Here is a 21,914-nt window from a genome sequence, read left to right as displayed (position 1 = left end):
TTATCTGGAGCATTTTCATGTTTTGCAAGGTTTTCCAGCTGTGCACGGATTTAAATAATATTTAATGAGCTCCTGCTTTGTTTCCAGCACTGTGGAAAGTTCTCAAGGGAGACTAATGACCAGAAATATTTATTCTGTGCTTCCCCTATCTCACTTGCTTACTCTTCTCTTGTCAATTAAAACCCAAAGAGGAGGAATTATAGTGGGGCATCCTCTCATTGAGCAGACTGTGTTTTGTTGGAGCCCCAGTTCTGTTCAGATGTGCAGAGGCATGATTGATGATTCTGGTATTGGCAGGTCAACAGATTGGGTAATTGACATGCAAAGCCTCAATTTAAAGGGTGCTTTCATTCTCTTCTTCTGGATGTTGCCATATGTATTAATAACATTGCAAAATTGGCATCATTTGAATTTCAGTTCACTCCCTTCACAGAAGCTACAAAAATGACCAGAGAAAGGCCTTACTAGGTATCAAGGGTAATGAATAATCCATACACTAGATAATCAATTGTCCAGTGTGGGAATTGACTGTATTTAAAATAATTTCATCCCAATGTCCTCGCTGATTAAACAGTTGCAGAAAACAGAATGCTTGTGCATAATTAGATTAGCAGTGACTTCAGATATTATAGTGGAGAAAAATGGCATGGCAGACCAAAAGCTGCAAGGTCAAGATCCTGTTACTATGTAAATGCCTGTGATTTATTTTTGATCATAAAATCTTTATAAGATTTGAGAACATTTCCTCCATAGCATTAAAAAAAAAAAAAAAAACTTGGGAAATATTGTCAAAGCAGCACCACAAATTTGAGAATAAAATTACATATTATACAAATATTTATGCTGAGGATCACTGTGTATGTTGGAAAAATAGCTAAATGGAGTTTATCTTGGTGTCTTAATAAAAAAAGGTAAGAAGAATATTCTCAGTGTGGTGAATGTAATGTTTTCTTTCTACTGAAGCTGACATTCTGTGAAAGAGACAAACAATGAATGCCACTTAATATTTTATCTGGTTCATTGAGACTGCCCTTTATTAACCTTTGTTTTTTCTTTTGAAATTAGAGTCTCTGTCTTGCTGCCTTATTGCAAAAATGATCCTATTTGTCATTAAATTGATAAAGTTCTATCGAAATAGTTTATCTAATACCTTTTCTTTATTTTCTTGTTTTTAGAAGTTTGTGGATTTGCTTTGAGACTTAGGTACTTATTTAGATTACTGGATATACCATAGAGTAATGAAGGAAATAACTTATTGTGTAGAGCTTGGGTTTGAAAGTGAGTAACCTGTATTCTTTTTTTTTTCTTTTAAAAAATTCAGTTAATTTTAAAATTAACATATAGTTAATATAACCTGTGTTGTTTTCCATGGAAATGTCTTTACTGGGTTTTGAAAACTTTTTTTGAAATTATTCTTTACAAACAGTTATTTTAAAAGTAATTAAAAAAGACACTGCACATTAATTAGGGTTAATTTTTATGTCTCTTATAACTCGTATTTATATAATTAGGTATTCATAGAAAGTGTTATATTTTCATGTAATTTCAGGGGTTTGGGATTTAGCTGTCATTTTCTGTCAAATTAAGTGGGGTGTGTGTGTTTATTTTTACCACAGTATTTCCTATCAGATACTTCAGGTAGCTCCGATGTTGTCAGTTTTATCTCAAGGTCTCTTGTGCCTGCCCCCACTCACTTGTCCATCTTTACTGTGGTCCAGGTCTTCATCAGCTCTTACCTGGCCTTCTGAAAGGTCTTCTCCTTTTGTTATCTTCACTCTTGTTGTCTTTGAGCTATTAGTATTTTTGCGTCTACACTGTAATTGGAGTGATCGTCTTAAAACACAAATACCATATATCTGTGTATGCTTACTCATTCAGTCATGTCTGACTCTTTGCAGCCCTATGAGCTGCAGTCTGCTAGGCTCCTCTGTCCTTGAGATTTTCCAGGCAAGAATACTGGAGTGGGTTGCCACTTCCTCCTTCAGGAGATCCTCCTGACCCAGGGATTGAACCTGTGTCTCCTGCATCGGCAGGTGGATTCTTTGCCACTGAGCCACCTATGAAGCCCCACAAATAGTCCCTCTTTATCCATGGTTTCAGTTTTTACGGATTCAGTTACCTGTGGTCAACTGTAATCTGAAAATATTAAATGGAAAATTCCAGAAGTTATAAGTTAAATTGTGCACTGTTCTGAAGAGCATGATGAACTCTCTTGCCAGCCCGCCCTATGCTGCCTGGGATGTGAGTAACCCCTGTGTTCAGAGTGTCCCGCCTGCTAGTCCCTCAGGGGCCATCTCTTCCCGGTTATCAGATTGACTGTCCTGGCATTGCAGTGCTTGTCTTCTGGTCACCCTTAGTTCACTCAATAATAGCTAGCCCCAAAGCACAAGAGTCTTGATGTTCACAATTCAGATAAGCCAAAGAGAAGCCATAAAGTGCCTTCTTGAAGTGAAAAGGTGAACTTCTCGACTAAAGGACAGGGGAAAAAAATCATATCCTGACTGATGTTGCCAAGATCTATGGCAAGAAGGAATCTTCTAACTGTGAAATTGTGAAGAAGGAAAAATAAATTCGTGCTAGTTTTGCTGTTGCACCTCAAATTGCAAGTTGCAGCCACAGTGTGTAATAAGTGCTTAGTTAAGAAGAAAAAAAGCATTACATTTGTATAATAAGATATTTTGAAAGAGAGATCCATTCTTAAACCTTTGTTATAGTATTTTGTTATTAGTAATTTCTGTTACTCTCTTACTGTGCCTAATTTATAAATTAAACTTATTATAGGTGTATGCAGGAAGAAACATAGTGTACATAGGATGCACTACTATCCTTGGTTTCAGGTACCCCTGGGGGGTCTTTTTTCCTGATGTTCCAACAGATGTTGGCAATTTGATTTCTGGTTCCTCTGCCTTTTCTAAATCCAACTTGAACATCTGGAAGTTCATGGTTCACGTACTGTTGAAGCCTGGCTTGGAGAATTTTGAGCATTACTTTACTAGCGTGTGAGATGAGTGCAATTGTGTGGTAGTGTGAACATTCTTTGGCGTTGCCTTTCTTTGGGATTGGAATGAAAACTGACCTTTTCCAGTCCCGTGGCCACTGCAGAGTTTTCCAAATTTGCTGGCATATTGAGTGCAGCACTTTCACAGCATCATCTTTTAGGATTTGAAATAGCTCAACTGGAATTCCATCACTTCCTCTAGCTTTGTTAGTAGTGATGCTTCCTAGGGCCCACTTAACTTCACATTCCAGGATGTCTGGCTCTAGGTGAGTGATCACACCTTTGTGATTATTTGGGTCGTGAAGATCTTTTTTGTACAGTTCTTCTGTGTATTCTTGCCACCTCTTCTTAATATCTTCTGCTTCTGTTAGGTCCATACCGTTTCTGTCCTTAATTGTGCCCCCTTTTGCATGAAATGTTCCCTTTGGTATCTCTGATTTTCTTGAAGAGATCTGTAGTCTTTCCCATTCTATTGTTTTCCTCTATTTCTTTGCATTGATCACTGAGGAAGGCTTTATTTCTCTCCTGGCTATTCTTTGGAACTGTGCATTCAAATGGGTATATCTTTCCTTTTCTCCTTTGCTTTTTGCTTCTCTCCAAGGCCAAATTTGCCTATTACTCTGGGTATCTCTTGACTTCCTACTTTTGCATTTCAGTCCCCCTATAATGAAAAGGATATCTTTTTTTGGGTGTTAGTGCTAGAAGGTCTTGTAGGGCTTCATAGAACTGTTGAACTCCAGCTTCTTACTGGGGCATAGACTTGGATTATAGTGATATTGGATGGTTTGCCTTGGAAATGAACAGAGATCGTTCTGTTGTTCTTGAGATTGCATCCAAGTACAGCATTTAGGACTCTTTTGTTGCCTATGATGGCTACTCCATTTCTTCTAAGTGACTCTTGCCTACAGTAGTAGATATAATGATCATTTGAGTTAAATTCACCCATTCCAGTCCATTTTAGTTCACTGATTCCTAAAATGTCAATGTTCACTCTTGCCATCTCCTGTCTGATCACTTCCAATTTGCCTTGATTCATGGACCTAACTTTCCAGGTTCCTATGCAATATTTTTCTTTACAGTGTCAGACTTTACTTCCATCACCAGTCACATCCACAACTGGGTGTTGTTTTTGCTTTCTGGAGTTATTTCTCCACTCTTCTCCAGTAGCACATTGGGCACCTACTGACCTGGGGATTCTTCTTTCAGTGTTCTATCTTTTCATACTGTTTTCATGGGTTTTTTCACACTGTTTTCATACCCTAGCCTCTTCATACTGTTCATGGGGTTCTCAAGGCAAGAATATTGCCATTCCCTTCTCCAGTGGACCCCGTTTTGTCAGAACTCTTCCACCATGACCCATCTGACTTGAGTGGCCCTACAGGGCATGGCTCATAGTTTCATCGAGTTAGACTAGGTTGTGGTCCATGTAATCAGTTTGATTAGTTTTCTGTGATTGTGGTTTTCATTCTGATGGATAAGGATAAGAGGCTTGTGGAAGCTTCCTAAGGGGAGAGACTGACTGAGGGGGAAACTGGGTCTTGTTCTGATGGGCGGGGCCATGCTCAGCAACTCTTTAATTGAATTTTCTGTTGGTGGGCTGGGCTGTGGGCCCTCCCTGTTGTTTGACCTGAGGTGAAACTATGGTGGAGGTGATGAAGACAATGGCGGCTTCCTCCAGAAGGTTCCATGCAGGCCCTGCTGCGCTCAGTGCCTTGGACCTTGCAGCAGGCCACCGCCAGCCCACGCCTCTGCCAGAGACTCCTGCACACTCACAGGCACGTCTGGGTCAACCAACTATGGAAAATTCTGAAAGAGATGGGAATACCAGCCCCCCTGACCTGCCTCCTGAGAAATCTGTATGCAAGTCAAGAAGCAACACTTAGAACTGGACATGGAACAACAGACTGGTTCCAAATTGGGAAAGGAGTATGTCAAGGCTGTATACTGTCACCCTGCTTATTTAACTTATATGCTGAGTACATCATGCAGAATACCAGGCTGGATGAAGCACAAACTGGAATCAGGATTGCCAGGAGAAATATCAGTAACCTCAGATATGCAGATGACACCACCCTTATGGCAGAAAGTGAAGAAGAACTAAAGGGCCTCTTGATGAAAGTGAAAGAGGAGAGTGAAAATGTTGTCTTAAAACTCAACACTCAAAGAACTAAGATCATGGCATCTGGTCCCATCACTTCATGGCAAATAGATGGGGAAATAATGGAAACAGTGAGAGACTTTACTTTTGGGGGGCTCCAAAATCACTGCAGATGGTGACTGCAGCCATGAAATTAAAAGACGCTTGCTCCTTGAAAGAAAAGCTATGACCAACCTAGACAACATATTAAAAAGCAGAGACATTACTTTTCTAACAAAAGTCCGTCTAGTCAAAGCTATGGTTTTTCCAGTAGTCATGTATGGGTGTGAGAGTTGGACTGTAAAGAAAGCTGAGCGCCGAAGAATTGATGCTTTTGAACTGTGGTGTTGGAGAAGACTCTTGAGAATCCTTTGGACTGCAAGGAGAGCCAGCCAGTCCATCATAAAGGAAATCACTCCTGAGTGTTCATTGGAAGGACTGATGTTGAAGCTGAGACTCCAGTACTTTGGCCACCTGATGTGAAGAACTGACTCATTTGAAAAGACCCTGATGCTAGGAAAGATTGAAGGCGGGAGGAGAAGGGGACGACAGAGGATAAGATGGTTGGATGGCATCACTGACTTGATGGACATGAGTTTGAGTAAGCTCTGAGAGTTGGTGATGAACAGGGAGGCCTGGCGTGCTGCAGTCTATGGGGTCGCAAAGAGTTGGACATGACTGAGCAATTGAACTGAACTGGGGCATCTTAGAACATATCCCCTGTGGATAAAGGGGAACTGCTGTCTAACTCGGTCATTTGTCTGTGGCCCTAGTGTGCGTGGAATGAAGTCCTTACAATGGCATGAGACCCTCCTCTATCTGATGGCTTCCTGTCTGCTCTCCCTTTTAACTTCATGAGTAGCAGACAGAGCCATAGCTCTTTCACAACTCCAGAACTTTCATCTCCCAGTCCCTGAGTCAGTCTGGATGCTCCAGTCTCCTCCTCTGCCTGTAACTAGCGTGCTTAACCTTCTGAACTTGCTTTAAAACTCTGTGAAGTCTTCCCTGATCCCTGGAGGGCAGAGCAGATTACTCCCTTCTCTGTGTTATTTCTGGGCTTTCTACATACCTCTGTGATTGCATTTATCATACACTGGGTTGTACTTATTTGTTTACCCGCCTGTGTCTTGAGCTAGACTGTGAATTCCTTTAGGGCAGGGACCAGGTCTTCCTTATCTTTTTTATCCCCAAGGCTAAGTACCCAGAAAAGGGATACTGATAGGGTGAGCATAACTCACCTGGGACACTCTTAATAGTGCTGTTTACCCAGGCCCACATGCCAAACGGTACTCTGGATTTGCGTAAAGTGTGGTGGGTTTCAGGTGGCACTGTGTGCTTGCTTTGTCGATTATATTGCTGAACGTAATCTTAAAGTGCTCCCGAGTCTGGACTTTTCCGAGTGTAGCGAGAGAGAGGGTGCAGTTTGTGGGAACATAATCTTGGTGGCAGTCGGCCGTTTCCTGTTACTGCATGCACACCATGTCTGTAGGAGACACTTTGTACAAGCATTTGACCCTGGCTGCTTTGACCATGAGTAAAGTTGACTTAGTGAACAGGGCTGAGGTGTGGGTTGGATGATGCCATGTCTGATAAGGAGAGGCAGATGGGGGCTATTGCCATCTCTTCTTAACCGGTTTTCCTTCTTTCACTCTTGTTCTCCTCCCCACCCCCACCCTCACCCCAAGCCAGGCAGTCTTAACACAGCGACCTCAGCAACCCTGTAAAACATCAAACAGAAGTCAAACCGTGTGATGTCACTGCTTAAAACCTTTCTCAGACAGTTTAATAACTAGCGTCTTTACAGTGTTCTCGGAGGCCCTACGGGGGTGGGCTCCCTGACCCCATCATCTCCCCAACTTCATCACCTGTGCTTTCCTCTTAACTCTTCTCCACGTCACACCCGACTCCTTCCTGCTGTTAGGACAGGCCATGCAACTTGACCTTGCCCTCCTCCTGGACTCCCAGCTGTACTTCTTATCCTCACCTTCTCTTGCTTTCTTCAGGTCTTTGCTGAAAAAATCACCAGGGGCCCTATTTAAAATTACCACATCTTTGGATCCTTGGCACTTGAACAGTCTCCGCATTTCCCATGCCATCCCGGGGAGCAGTGTGAAGGCTGAGGAGCACTGGTCCCACCATAAGGCTGGCTTCCCAGAGAAGGATGCTGCCCTCCGCGGCTGTATCCCTTTCCTGTGATGCTCTGCAATGTGGAGGATGGGGATATAGTCTGAGTGAGGATGCTAGAGTCTGAACTTGGGTACAGCTCTTCTGGGGTTGCTGAGTGCCGGCAGCCCCACACAAAGCCACCTATAGGAAGTTGATCTTTTCATCGGAACTGAGCCTTAAGTACTTACTGATGTGAGTAACTTTCTTATTCCAAGTGTCTGTCACTACTTATCAGCCAATAGAAAGGCGTGCATGATCTAAATATTCTCTTCTACCATCCCTTGATGATAGACTTGGCACTTAGTTTGCAAGTACATTTGTTCTACCAAACCTACGGTCGTGTAAGCCGTGACTCCATCTGGCATGAATTCTACTGAATCTCTTATCACATGGTCGTAACAGTGTTAGTACCCTGCTGAACCCTGAAATCCTAAGGGAAGATAATTTGTCTTTTACACCTTTGCGTTGTGTAGCAACACCTCTTCTCTGACTATCCAATGCAGCATCTCAGGGTGTTTGTTGTAATTTATGGCTGATTACTGACTAGTCACCAAAGACATTAAATCAACAATTATTTACTTAGTTCTTGCTGGAACCCAGCACTGTGCTGGGCACATCACATTTTGGCTCTGTAAGCGTGTATAAAACATGGTGAGCGCTTGCCTAGCTGAGCAGCTGACTGAGACCATCTCCCTGGAGCAGAGGGATTTGTTGGCCGGGCTCCTCAGTTAATTCCCACCCTCTACGCTGTCCTTACTTAGACTGATTCCCTGGATCTGGGCATCGCTTGTGGATCCTTGTGTTCTGAGAGCTTCTGTGGCCTTGTAGACTTGGTATCAAGCAATCTTTAAAAAGCCATGAGGAGAAGGAAGTCTCTCATAGGAGTGAAGATGGCTTGACTTGCGAGTGACCTAGAGTGACCTGACCCACGACCTTCCCTAGAGCAGGTGCTCATGGAGACTGATGGAATGAGGAGTGACTCTGCCCTGCCGTTTTCTTGCCCTCCTATTTTCCAAAAAGGTTCTGTTGATGGCAGTAGTAAAAGGAAGATAACCGAAGGAGGTGGCAATAGATGGGTGGGAAGGAGGGGGGATGAGATACAAGGAGAGAAGGGATGATGGGTCTCCATTCCTGTCTATTCTGCCTTCTTTTTGCCAACACTTTTCTGACTCCATCTCCTAAATCTATTAAGTAATGGTAGACTAGTGGGACTCAAACATGTTTCTGAATGTGCTCCCTGCAGGACTAATTGTTTATAATAGTTAAGATATGTTTGTTTTTAAGACATAGCTTAATAAACCTTCTGTACATGGTTGAAAAGTGTGGAGTAAAAATAAAGGCTAATCTGTTTACTGGCTAAAAGTTCAGTGTACAAGTAAACTATTAGATTTGGGTTTAATTAAAACCTTGCTCTAAGGAAAGCCTATTTATAAGTGAAAACCACAAGCAGTTGAGATTTCATAAACTGCATCACTTGATTTTTGTTTTGGTTTTTCAGTAAACTTTAAAAAGAGAGTGTGAGAATAAATGTGTTTTACTGTTGTTACAGTTCCTTTGCCTGTGTTCCTGAAGGTTCTCTTTCACTTTGTAACCGGAAACACCTCAGTTAAAGTAGAGGCTGGGTATCTGGTGTTTCTGGATTATGTTTTGAGATAAACCAGAATTCCTATCTGGACACAGGTGTGTACCACCTCAGTCTTGAGTGGTTGGAGGTTCTTTTACAAAGAATACAAAAGGCAATTTGTGAGTTTACCTTGGTGGGTGGTTGGGGCTGGTTCTTGGCTTGGTTGCTGTGATCGTCTTGACTGGTGGTTATTTATTTACATAATTTTTTTTCACCTGTGGAAAGTACATAGAGTCCTTTGACTTCCTGGAAAAAGAACTTTGATTTTTCACCTTAAAGTAATTTTCTTGCAGAGTTAATCAACACACTCTATTCCAGCTATAAAAAGATCATTTAAGTCCTTTTTTTTTTCCCTTGCTACCTTTCCACGTCCATTTCTTTGCCCTTAAGTATGAGTGTGGTTCTGTTCTAAGGAGCCCAGTTCTGTTTGATATGTATGGAATTTTTTGAGATTGCTTGTTGCATTTGGGATGTTCTTGTGTGATTTAGGAAGCTGGTGAGATTGGGGTTGCACTCCTTCAGTGTTCCTTTGGATCATCTCCCCTGGAGAAGGAAATGGCAACCCATTCCTGTATTCTTGCCTGGAAAATCCCATGGATAGAGGAGCCTGGCAGGCTACAGTCCATGGGGTCGTAAAGAGTTGGACACGACTGAGCGACTTCAGTTTCCTTTCCTTTTTTTGGATCATCAGGCCTTGGTTACGTCCCACACACTGGGGTTTGTGTTAGTCTGTGCAGTGGCTCTATGTGCTTATGTCATTGTAACCAGGGAAAAGTTAGGTAACTCAGTTTAGAAATCTTAAAGGTTATGTTTAGCTTCCAACTAATAAAGGCCTGAACAAAAACACAATTGTAAGTTTTCATCTTGTTTCTGAGAAAGTTGAGCAAGGTTTCTTGCCAACAAATTTTTTTTTTGGAATGGGAAAAAGAATCTGCTACAGTAAATCTACGATGTGAATGTTTTGAGTTTTTCAGTGCCTGAGAAGTTTAATTATAGTTGTTTGTCAGTGACTTTGAAAAGTTTTGGCTGTGTCCAAAGCAACAAATACACTTTACATTTGTTCCTAATCTACACAACAGATCTGTACAGATCTGTACACACACACACATGTTCATATACATAACAACAACACATATATACATCTATAGAGAATGAAAAAAGCTTTGTGAAACTGCTTACCCTTATTGTATGGGTCCACTTGATTCTCTTTTCTGTTTTATTCTAGTCTATTCTATTAGACAGAAAATGTCAGTCCCGACCTAGTGAACTGGTTTTATCATTCCCTATTAAGTCACAGACTTTGGTGAAATAATGCTTCCAGTAGACTTTGGGTAGTAGGGTTGTATTATACTGTGTCCCAGATTGCTCCTTCACAAATAGCAATGCAGCTTCTGTGGATAGTCCATCCTCATGCCCCTGTTGTAGGAGGCCTCACATAGCAGAAGCATCCTGAGATGCAGTACAGATGAGTTGTGCCGATCAGAGCACCACTGGGCCTGAGAGCAGAGCAGGCCTCTCCTAGGTTTCTCTCTGCGCCCCCAGCCCAGGGCCATGTGGTGCCTGAACCGCAGGCCGGACTGAGTGATTTCCAGCATGGACCTTGCTCCCTGCCTGAGCTCAGCCGTGAACGGCCTGCTAATGCACTCCATGGCTTCCTTGCACCTGCTCACCGGCCCAAGGGAAAACTCATGAATAGCAACGTCTGATGAATTTCTGCCCTGATCTGGAGATTTCTCTGGCATTATGCTTCCTGGCATGCTGTCCATCCATCCCCCATAGAGGAAAATTAGTCAAGAAGTTCAGTCCATTTCACTTTACTTTCAAATTGTTGGACTCTAGCCTGTATCTGTCAGAGATTTTTGTGTCTGAACTGGATAAGAAGCTGCATTTTCTTTGAAACATAAAGTTACTGTAAAACCCTGACGGTTGGTTAGAGATCCTTTCTAAATTGTGTTCATATGGACTACATGTTAGCTTACATAAAATGTTAGAGGAAAATGCCTTTCATTTTTATTTCTCTGTAACAGAAGCTTGTTCCATTCATTGTTCAGAATTCTAAAACAATTAAAAAATTAACGAACATCTTTCTGAAGTTTGCTCCGCAAATAGAGTCTATTTGCAGGTCACGGTTTACCCAGTGCTCACTCATGTCTGGTCTCATTTCATTGTTCTGATGGTCCTGTGAGATGGTAGGGTGGGGGCATTTCCCCCTGAAAGCTGTCCTGAGAGATTAAGGGGCTGGCCTGAAGCCTTACAGATAATAGTGGTATAGTTGGATTGAAATTCGCTGCTCATGACTTAGTCCCTCCCGCTCCGCAGGATTCAGGGTAGTGTTTCTGCTCCGTCCTCAGAGGACATCTGAAGCTTGTTCTGATGCCTTGGTGTCAGTGTGGTGTCATTGAACCTTGTAAGCATCTGGCGTCACCCTGGTGGTTATTGAGGTTTGTAAGGATCCTTGCTTTGGCTTAAGGTGGGTCTCCGGTGCCTGCTTCTTGCTTGTTCCACTTTTACTGTAAAGCTGTGAGCTTTCTCTTTTCACTCTTGCAGTCATGCTTGCCTCTGTACCCACCAGTCTCTGCTATGGGGTTTCTCATATGTTACCTTCTGTGGAGGGTCTGGGCAATCTAGCTCATTACAGCAGTAGTGACTGAGAGATTATAATAAGATCCTAAGCCACGATCCTGTGAGTATTAGTGACTGAAGGCTTATAATAAGATCCTAAGCCGCGATCCTGTGAGTATTACTGTCTGGTCAGAGATCATCTTGACTTCTTGGGTCTCAACCACATTTTGAGTGGTTGAGTTTTTCAGAAAAACGATCTCTTGATAAGTGGGATGTTCTGTAATATGTAAATATGTTTTTCCCACATTTATCTTTTTCTGTTGGCTTTTCTTTTTACTACAGTTAAATAAAGCACATATTTGCGTTAATGTTATGGAGTTGTGACTATATTTGGGCATCCCAGTTCTTTTTGTAAATGTTAAATTTTAAACACATCTATAAAATCACTCTGAGTTTCCAAGTAGGATTACTGTATTGTTTCGCTTGAAACAGGCAACATCACTTTTAAGCTTTGGTTTCATCATTAACCACTTTCTCTAATTACATATTGAGTTCTCACTTGCCACTCTTTTCTCCGACTAACAGTTGGACACCAAACGTGTGTGTATGTGTGTGTGTGTGTGTGTGCGTATTGTTTTTCATGTGGTTGAAATGGCCTCTCCATATCTTTAATTTCATATTTTTCTTCACATCATCTGCTTATAAAAAAGTTAAGAGATGGTGATGATAAGACGTATTTCTATTATCTGAAGTCGGTTCTACTCTACTAAACCTTTTTGGCCACTTAAAATGATGTTTGATCCTCCTGAACACAAATGAGAATTTTATAAAGTGTGACTGAAAAAGCTGATTTGTCTCTCTGCCTTTTCTATGACTTTCTTAATAAACCACTAACTTCTCAATTCTTGGAACTAATACGACCTTTTAATAGTCTGTGTTGAAATAATTTTCATTTTGCATCCTAGGCTTACAGTAGTTGCTCAGTGAATGTTTTGATTTAGACATAGGAGAGCTGCAAAGATGTGTGGGTGCAGTTTGAAAAATTGAAAATAGAGATGTAGAGGAAAACTTTTTTTTCTGTGACTCAAGAAATGAGGCCTACAGAAAAGTAGCAGTTTTGATAGGGATTGCTATCCTCTCTTTCTCTAAATATATGAGATTTAATGAAAGATGCTCACTTGTGATACCAAAAGCTTTTGATGTCCAGCATAGTTACTTTGTTTTGTGTTTGTAAAGTCTCAGAGATGACAATTGTAAAGATGTCTTTCATTTTTGATGAAGTGAAATTTCAAAGAATTCATACTGTTGTGTTTATACCTAGAGAAACCAACTTTAGCAATTCTTTGAGAGAGAGTTCACTGAAGGAATGACCAACCACGAGTTTTTTCTCAGTGCTATTTGAGAGTATTTTAGTAAATATTTGAATATAGTTCCTAAATTGGAGTTGTGAAGAGATCTAACAGTTACCTTAAAAAACAAAGGTAATTTGTTAGAGCTGGAAGGAATCTGCAGGATAGCCTGGTGTGCTGGATGAGAAGCAGGGGCCCAGGGAGGTGAGTTTGCTTGCTTTAAGACCTCACAGCCAAGAGCCCAAGGGCGCAAGCCCATTTAGGCTGTGCCCTTGTGTTATTTCTCCTCTTTTAAATAGTATTGCAACTGTGTTCCTTTCTATTAGTTTCTTTAATTTTGGCATTCCTGACTTAGCTGTGATGGTCTAGTGACAAATTCCTTTGCTGACCTTACCGAGCAGGTTTTGGAAGCCTTTCACCCACTCTGTGTCACAATGAAAGTTTTCTAAATAGATGTGTCGAAGACAAGCAGCTTACTGATGATGGCAAAGGCAAAAGAGGAACAGCATTCACCCTGGAAACAGGCTCTTCTGGGTCACTTTGCTTCTGCTTACAAAGGCAAAATTCATTCAGGTTTCAAGGAATTGAAGGAAAAGAAAAAAACAACCCCTCCCCGCAAACAAACCGAAAACCCCAAGGGTCCCAAGCTGCAGCCTTTCCTTGATATGAGCTGAAGGCCCTAGAGACAGTTGAACAACTTACAGCGTCAGAAACCCACCTGCCTCAAGAGAAATAAGTGTATTTTAAAACTGTGAACCTTGTATTATGGTTTTGACATAGATGTTTTTCCTCTTGAGAGACTGTAGACTTTCGTTATCCTAACAGCTGAATCTGCTGAGATGTGTTAAATAAAAATAAAGCATGAAGTAAATGCCAGCTATTTCCATCAACAGAATTGTAGGTGATTTCTATTAGATGTTAAGTGAAGAAGAGGGGAAAAAGAGAAAAGGAGAGAGGAAGAGAGAAAGAAGGTGGGCAGGGGGGGAGAGAGGAAGAGGTAAAACAAAAATAAAAATGGAAAAGGCTCAAATCTGATCAAAGAGGAGAATCAGAAAAGAGCTGCTTCTGTGGGATGTTCTACCCACTGTGGATCATGTAACTCTGTGATTATCCTGCACTGTGGCAAGAAGCCACCCTGAAATTGGTCTGCCAATTTGAAGAACCATTTTCCTGCTTATTTTTAAACTCCTAAGGACAGGGAAAAAGACTGAAGGAGCCCAAATGCTGCGGTTTCCTCAAACCATTATTGTTGTAAATCCTATGGGTCCTGAAATAACTTGCTATTCCTGAATTTTCAAACTGCCTGGCTGCTCAGAAGACTTGGCAGTTGAAAGGGAAATGATTAGCTCTTTCCTTTAAGTGTTGTCCGCAAGGTTTAAGTGGGTCAGAAGTTGGAGAATGTGGTGATTTCAGAAATAAACTACTCTTTTTAAGTGGAAATTCTCTAGTTCTTTATACAGAGCTCTGAGTTTTAAAAATATTTTATAAATCAAAATATTTTAAATGTATAAATCTTAAGTAACTTAAATATTAGATTATTTAATTATCTATGCAGAAATTTTCAGGAGCCTGAGCATTTTAACTTGGTATCTACCTTTTAATGTTTATGATTTTGCTTGATGATTAAAAGTAACTAAGTAATTATAGTCCAGTAACTGTCTCTGGTTACAAGCTTATGTTTTATTAACAAGTAAATTGTGGCTGAACTTGTGTTCCTCCTGGTTGGCTGGTACGTGATCTTGAATTCTGTTGATATGTAGTCTGACTTCTCTTTAGAATGATTTAGGACCGTGATTTTGTGGATAGTAGATCTTGTGTTGCACCTGTTTCTATAGTTGAAGGTTGACTAATGTTTTAACTTCCTCACATTACTCAGATGCTTAGGAGAAAATGATACAAGTGACCTCTTTATTTTTGGTTAGTTGGATTTTTGCGGGAAGGGTTGCCACTGAAGTGTGTATGATCGGAGTCAGTCCCTTCACAAGTACATTAATGAAATACACAGCATGAAAGGATGTGAGGTTATTTTGATGTTCCAAAATACACACACATTTGGTTCACTGACAGTGGTAAATCTTGAAGAGGATGAAATTTTACACTCGCGTGGTTTTATTTTGCTTCTATAATACATCCATTGTAAATGCACCAAGAAAGGGGATCTGGGGTCATTATTATGACATCTTTTGGTGTACTCCCTCCAGCTGGACACACTGACTTCAGCATTCTTGTATGGATAAAAATTTTTTTCCCTTTTCTACTTCCATCATCCTTCAAATATTTAACTTAGGCTGAATGAGGGAAGGAAAAATTGCCTTCTGAGTTTGTTCTGACGAACTTGCCTTGAAAGAGAATAGCATCCATGTTTGAAAATGAAGCCTCTTTAGACCATTAGTCTTTAAAGAAATGATGATTTATAAAAATTCTACCATAAGTTCAACTATTTAATAACTACTATTTAGTGATGAGTTTTAGTACAATTGTGTGTGGGGCAGTAGTATCTATTTAATTCTAAGGAATATGTTAAATAATGCAGATTTTATACACTTTCCTCTATTTGCTTTTGAATGAAATAGTAGAGTGATGGTAATTCTGGTTTAGGCTATAAATACTGATCATCTGTTGTGTTTCAGGTACTTCACAGGGCGTTGGAAGTAGGTGTGCCTGAGCAAGTCCTTATTTTGACAAGTAACTCATTTTAGATGGGCAGACAGAATTGTGCCACTATCATAGCTACGTAAATAAAGCTGGCGGAGAGAAGAGTGGTCACGGGTGGCTTCAGAGAAGTGGAAAAAAAAAACAACAACCCAAAACAAACAAGCTGTGAAGGTAGGGCTGTATTCCAGACAGTGATAGTCTGATCCAGGACAGTGCAGATAGGAGACTCTATGGATTATGGAACAAAGCCTACTGATGGGGTGGCTTAAAGGGAAATGGCCAGAAAATTTGCAGAAGAGAATTGAGTTCAAGTCCAAATTTATTGCTGGATGAGGAGTTTGGGGTTTATTCTTACCTTGTGTCTCTTACATAAGCAGAAACATGTGTTTTGTTTTGTTTTGTTTTCCTCTCCCCTCAGGGAGAGAATGGAGTGGCTGGGGCTCTTTTGGAAAGATGTAGTAGGTATGACAGTGGTTTAAGAAGTCTGACTTAGAAATAAACTACTATAAAGTTACAAAGGAATATTGTCACTTGGAAGAAATATTTTAGCCATTGGCACAACCTTTGAAGCTTCTTCTGGCTGGATGAATGGAGCAAGGTTTCCCATTAAAGGCTCCTTCCTGCTCTCTTTGCCTAGGAAGTATTCTGTGCTCCTACACGGGGCGGACTGAAGCCCAGTGGACGACAATGGAGTCAAGGAATCTCTGCACATCTAAGAGGAACAGGAGAGGCTGTAGGATGACTCAAGAGCTCAGGTCAACGTGGACACTTATCCTACATTCCCTAGGGACATAGAACCACAGGGGCCCAAGGGTTCTTAAAAAAAAGAAGAAGAAAAAAAGAAATCATTGCGTGTTAGAAGAGCTAGGGTTTCATGAATGAGATTAGAGACAAATTTCATGATAAAGAGGCAAATGATGGCTTCCTTCTTGGTTGTGATGTCAAGAAGTCTAGATTTGGCTCTGAAGAAAAAAAAATTGAAATAACTCTAAAAACTGCCTCAGGAGAGTATATTTTAAACTGGCCAATTAAAGCAGAATTTCCATGATTCTAGGAGGAAATACAGTGACTCAAAGAGGCTCCCTACAGCCAGAAGCCATTCAAGAGCCCCCAGTGCAGTATTTGCAGGACTTCTGGAGCTTCATGGTTGGTTTGTGTTCAGCACAAAGTTACCTGTCTTTAATGAGCCAGGATTCAAAGGTCTCCTGAAAGAAAAGTGACTGCAGGAAAGGATAAAGGTTGCCCTTAGTTTCAGGTTGGTCAGCCCTAGCTGCAGAGTGCAGAAGAATCAAACAGGATACCAGGTTAGATGAGGTTAGGAGGAGGAGGTGTCCACAACAAAGTCCTGTGTGCCAGCTTTCCCAGTGATGAGCGATGCTGCCTACAGAAGTGGCCAGACTGGGGCACTATGACCAGTGCATGCTGTGTCACTTCAGTTGCGTGCAACTCTGTACTACCCTCTGGGCTGCAGCCTGCCAGGCTTCTCTGTCCATGGGATCCTCCAGGCAAGAATACTGGAGTGGGTTGCCATGCCCTCCTCCAAGGGATCTTCCTGACCCAAGGGCTGAACGTCTCTTACATCTCCTGCATTGGCAGGCAAGTTCTTTACCATAAGGGCCACCAGTAGTAGCTTTAAACTAGCCAGTTTAAAGGTACCATGTTATCTTTTTTTTTTTTTTTCTTCTTTCTTTTGGGTCTGTGGGAGTGATAAATATGCAGAAAAACCCAGACTGAATCTCTTTCTTCTAAGAACTTCTGAATATTGGTAAGAACCAAAGTATCCTAGCACAGTGGATGAGATAAGAATGACTAATACTTTGGTAAGATGTTCAGATGGTGTCAGTCAACTTTGGCCACCAGCATGGCTTCTTCTGTGGACATTCTCATCCAAACAGCCTCACAGGGTTTCAACATCTTCAGTCTCTGGCAGTGTAATGGAAATAGGACCACCTGTAATGGGGAATGTGTTCAGTCTCCTCTGACTTTTATAAAATATATTTTAATTTATTTATTTTTAACTGGAGGATAATTGCTTTACAATATCATGTTGGTCTCTGCCAGCCATCAGCATGAATCAGCCACAGGTATACATATGTGCCCTCCTTCTTCAACCTCCCTCCCACCTCCCACTCCATCCCATACTCTAGGCTGTCACAGAGCACCTGAATCTGGCCTCCCTGCACCACACAGCGCATCTCCACTGGCCATCCATTCCACATTTGGTAATATATGTGTTTCCATGCTACTCTTCCCACCCTCTCCTTCCCCCACAATGTCCACAAGTCTGCTCTCTATGTCTGCGACTCCATTGCTGCCAAAGATACAGACTTTGCCTGATTGAATACCTTTTTAGTTGATGTGAAACAAATCCTCAAATGGGTATGGAAAATGGTTTTTCCATCTTTGGCTTTTTGAGTAAAAGTAAAAATCAGAATGCATTAAAACAACAACAACAACAAAGCTATGGTTTGCCTGTTTTTCCTGTATAATTTTGTTTTCCATTTTGCCAGGAACAAAGTAGAATTTTGAGCCCATCTAGACTCACTCGTTATATGTATTATGCAAATTAATTCCTAATTTACCCACATCCCTACTATTTTATTGAAACCAAACAAATTTTTTTTTAGCAGGCAAATGAAATAGCCCTGGAGTGGTTTGGAAGACATGAGCATCTAAACATTTTTGGCTGTACTTGTGGCTACCACTCCCTCTGTCTGAGACAATAATATTAAACTTTAACATGATGCAGAATGTTGTAATCCTACAAGGGAGTGAAGAGGTTGGGGCTCTAAAGTCATGGTTGGCAAAGGCAAAACATTTGTTCTGTCCAGAGGACTATAAATTCTTCAAGCAAGCATCATCCTGGCCTGCTCCATTCATTTAGTCTTCCTAGGGATTAAGTTTTGAATTTCACTAGCAATGATCAGTTGTTGTTCAGTTGCTAAGTCATGTCTGACTCTCTGCGAACCCATGGACTGCAGCACGCCAGGCTTCCCTGTCCTTCTCCATTTCCAAGTTTGCTCAAATTCATGTCCATTGAGTTGGTAATGCCATCCAACCATCTTATCCTCTGTCATCCCCTTCTTCTCCTGCCCTCAATCTTTCCCAGCATCATGGGCTTTTCCAACACACACAATAAGCCCAATAAGCTTAGTGAACATTTGTTGTTCAGTCACTCAGTCATGTCCAACTCTTCACAACCCCATGGACTGCAGCATGCCAGGCTTCCCTGTCCTTCACCATAATCCTGGAACTTGCTCAAACTTATGTCCATTGAGTTGATGATGCCATCCAACCGTTTTGTCCTCTGTCATCCCCTTCTCCTCCTGCCTTCAGTCTTTCCCAGCATCAGGAGCTTTTCCAATGAGTCAGCTCTTCGCATCAGGTGGACAAAGTATTGGAGCTTGAGCATCAGTCCTTTCAATGAATATTCAGGACTGATTTCCTTTAGGATTGACTGGTTTGATCTCGTTGCAGTCCAAGGGACTCTCAAGAGTTTTCTCCAACATCACAGTTCAAAAACATCAATTCTTCAGCACTTAGTCTTCTTTGTGGCCCAACTCTCACATGACTACAGGAAAAACCATAGCTTTGACTACACGGAACTTTGTTGGGAAAGTAATGTTGCTGCTGTCTAGGTTGGTCATAGCTTTTCTTCCAAGGATGAAGCATCTTTTAATTTCATAGCTGCAGTCACCATCTGCAGTGATTTGGGAGCCCAAGAAAATAAAGTCTGTCACTGTTTCAATTGTTTCCCCATCTATTTGCCATGAAGTGATGGGACCGGATGCCATGATCTTCATTTTTTCAATGTTGAGTTTTAGCTAGTTTTTTTACTCACCTCTTTCACCTTCATCAAGAGGCTTTTTAGTTCCTCTTCACTTTCTGCCATAAGGGTGGTGTCTTCTGTGTATCTGATGTTATTGATATTTTGCCTGGCAATTTTGGTTCCAGCTTGTGCTTCATCCAGTCCAGCATTTCGCATGATGTACTCTGCATATAAGTTAAATAAGCAGGGTCACAATATACAGCCTTAACATACTCCGTTCCCATTTTGGAACCAGTCTGTTGTTCCATGTCTGGTTCTAACTTGACACTGTTAGATCTGTTGCTTCTTGACCCGCATACAGATTTCTCAGGAGGCAGGTAAGTTGGTCCGGTATTCCCATCTCTTTAAGAATTTTCCACAGTTTGTTATGATCCACACAGCCAAAGGCTTTAATATAGTCAATGAAGCAAAAGTAGATGTTTTTTCTGGAATTCTCTTGCTTTTTCTATGATCCAGTGGATGTTGGCAATTTGATCTCTGGTTCCTCTGTCTCTTCTAAATCTAGCTTGAATATCTGGAAGTTCTTGGTTCATGTGCTGTTGAAGCCTAGCTTGGAGAATTTTGAGCATTACTTTGCTAGCGTGTGAAATGATTGCAGTTTTGCGGTGGTGTGAGCATTCTTTGGCTTTGCCTTTCTTTGGGATTGGAATGAAGATCATGTCACATAGATAGAATATTAAGGAAATAGAAAAAAAAGTTTTTTCTTGTGATGAGAACTCTTAGGATTTACTCTCAATAACTTTCATATTCAAATACAGCAATGTTTTTTTTTAATTTATTTTTTATTGAAATATAGTGACTCAGCAGGTAAAGAATCCACTTGCAATGCAGGAGACACAGGAGATGCAGGTTCGATCGCTGGGTTGGGGAGATCCCCTTGAGGAGGCCATGGCAACCCACTCCAGTATTCTTGCCTGGAAAATCCCTTGGACAAAGGGGGCTGGCGGGTTACAGTTCAAAGGGTCACAAAGGGTCAGACACGACTGAGCGATTAAGCACAGCACATATTTGAATTACACTATGGTGTTAATTACTGTTGTACGGCAAAATGACTCAGTACGTATATATACATTCTTTTTCTTTCTTTCTTTTTTTTTTTTTGATACAAATTCCTTTAATAATGACAACTTCATGTTTAAATAAATATACTGTTAAAAAATAGTGCATGGGTATATTATAATTACTAAGAAAGATTTGAGACTGCTACTCCCTCTGCAGAAACGCTATGCACAGATGCAAAATGATCAAAGGCTGATACAATAATGAATCTCAAGTAAGTAACGTGACCATCACGTGCCAAAATTTCTTCATTTTGAAGCTGCCCCTCTGTATGTACTAGATCTCTTTCAATCCATTGCTCAAAATCAACTGGCTCTTTAGAAGTACTCTTTTCAATCCTCAAGGTCCGCACAAAGTAACTCTGGATTACAAGCTTTTCAATCCTCACATGTTTGTGAAAACATATAATGAACTCTTGGGGAAACATTCCTGTGGTGGTCCAAAAAGTTTCTGGATTTCCATCAATCATATTTTCAGGTGGGTGTTTTTCATCACTTGGTGTAGCTAAATACATTCTTTTTCAAGTTCTTTTCCAATTACAGTTTATCATAGGATAGTGAATACAGTTCTCTATGCTGTATAGTAGGACCTTGTTTGTTATCCTTTCCTTATATACCAGTTTGCATCTCATACTGCAAGTGTTTTTTTTTTTTTTAATTTATTTTTATTTATTTATTTATTTATTTGCAGTGTTAACTATATCTCTCAATTTGTACATTACATCCCCAGTGCTTATTTATCTTATAACTGGTAGTCTGTACCTTTCGACCACCTTCATCCAATTCTGCCTCCTTCTCATCCCAGGTAACTAGAAATGTGACCACTATTTCTATGAGTTTGTTTTTGAAGTATAATTGACCTAAAACACTGTTAGTTCCTGGTACACAACAAGGTGATTTGATATTTCTGTGCATTTTAAAATAATTGTCCTGGTAAGTCTAGTTATTATCTGTCACTGTACAAAGATATTATGTAATCGATAGCTATATCCCCACACTGTATGTACATCATACCTGTGACTCATTTCTTTTGTAAGCGAAAATTTGTACCTCAATCTCTCTCACCTTTTTCTCTCCTCCCTCCACCCCCACCCCAGATAATAATTTTAATGAATAGTTCTTATTAATTTTTCCTAGTTGGAACAGCATGCCTTTTCTTATTTTATTTCTCAAACATATTCACAGTTGTTTGGTGAAAACAAGGGATTTCGTTTTAAAAATGATAACCTTATTCAGTGTTAATAAAGGCCTATTCCGTTTCCACTGCTTGTGTTTAGTGCTGTGAGCTTTTCAGACAGTGATGTCTGTCATTTCACCAATCTAAGGTCATGTTTGTGCTGTTTGGCAGTGTTACATCATGGAAAGGGTTTTCTTTTTGGTACTATACCTTTACAGTAATACTTTAGCCATACTACATGCAGTTGATTTGGGAAAAACAAGTTTTAAGCCCTTGTGATCATAAATTGAAGTCAGTTTAAAAAGAAAAAACATTATACCCCTTGTCCCACAGTTACTACCTTGCTAAATGTAGTCATT

At 40.7% G+C, this 21,914-nt stretch overlaps 2 protein-coding genes across 3 annotated transcripts in view; one reads left to right on the top strand and one right to left on the bottom strand.

The window, feature by feature from the left end:
- The window catches only part of NHSL1 (NHS like 1), a 142,131-nt gene that overhangs the window by 4,570 nt on the left and 115,647 nt on the right, over positions 1-21,914 (top strand). The window lies entirely within an intron of this gene.
- Positions 20,409-20,894, bottom strand: LOC122433952 (intraflagellar transport protein 25 homolog). The gene has a single exon (XM_043457058.1). It carries the CDS (start codon positions 20,891-20,893, stop codon positions 20,504-20,506), a length of 390 nt encoding a protein of 129 aa, XP_043312993.1. The 5' UTR covers position 20,894; the 3' UTR covers positions 20,409-20,503.

Source organism: Cervus canadensis, chromosome 33, assembly GCF_019320065.1.
Source record: "Cervus canadensis isolate Bull #8, Minnesota chromosome 33, ASM1932006v1, whole genome shotgun sequence".
Lineage (NCBI taxonomy): Eukaryota > Metazoa > Chordata > Mammalia > Artiodactyla > Cervidae > Cervus > Cervus canadensis.
Note: the sequence above shows the minus strand (reverse complement) of the source record. Positions and strands in the feature narration are given on the sequence as shown.

What these genes read in the sequence shown, in the direction of transcription:
- LOC122433952 (XM_043457058.1), bottom strand. Translation starts at nt 20,893, where the DNA reads ATGTATTTAGCTACACCAAGTGATGAAAAACACCCACCTGAAAATATG.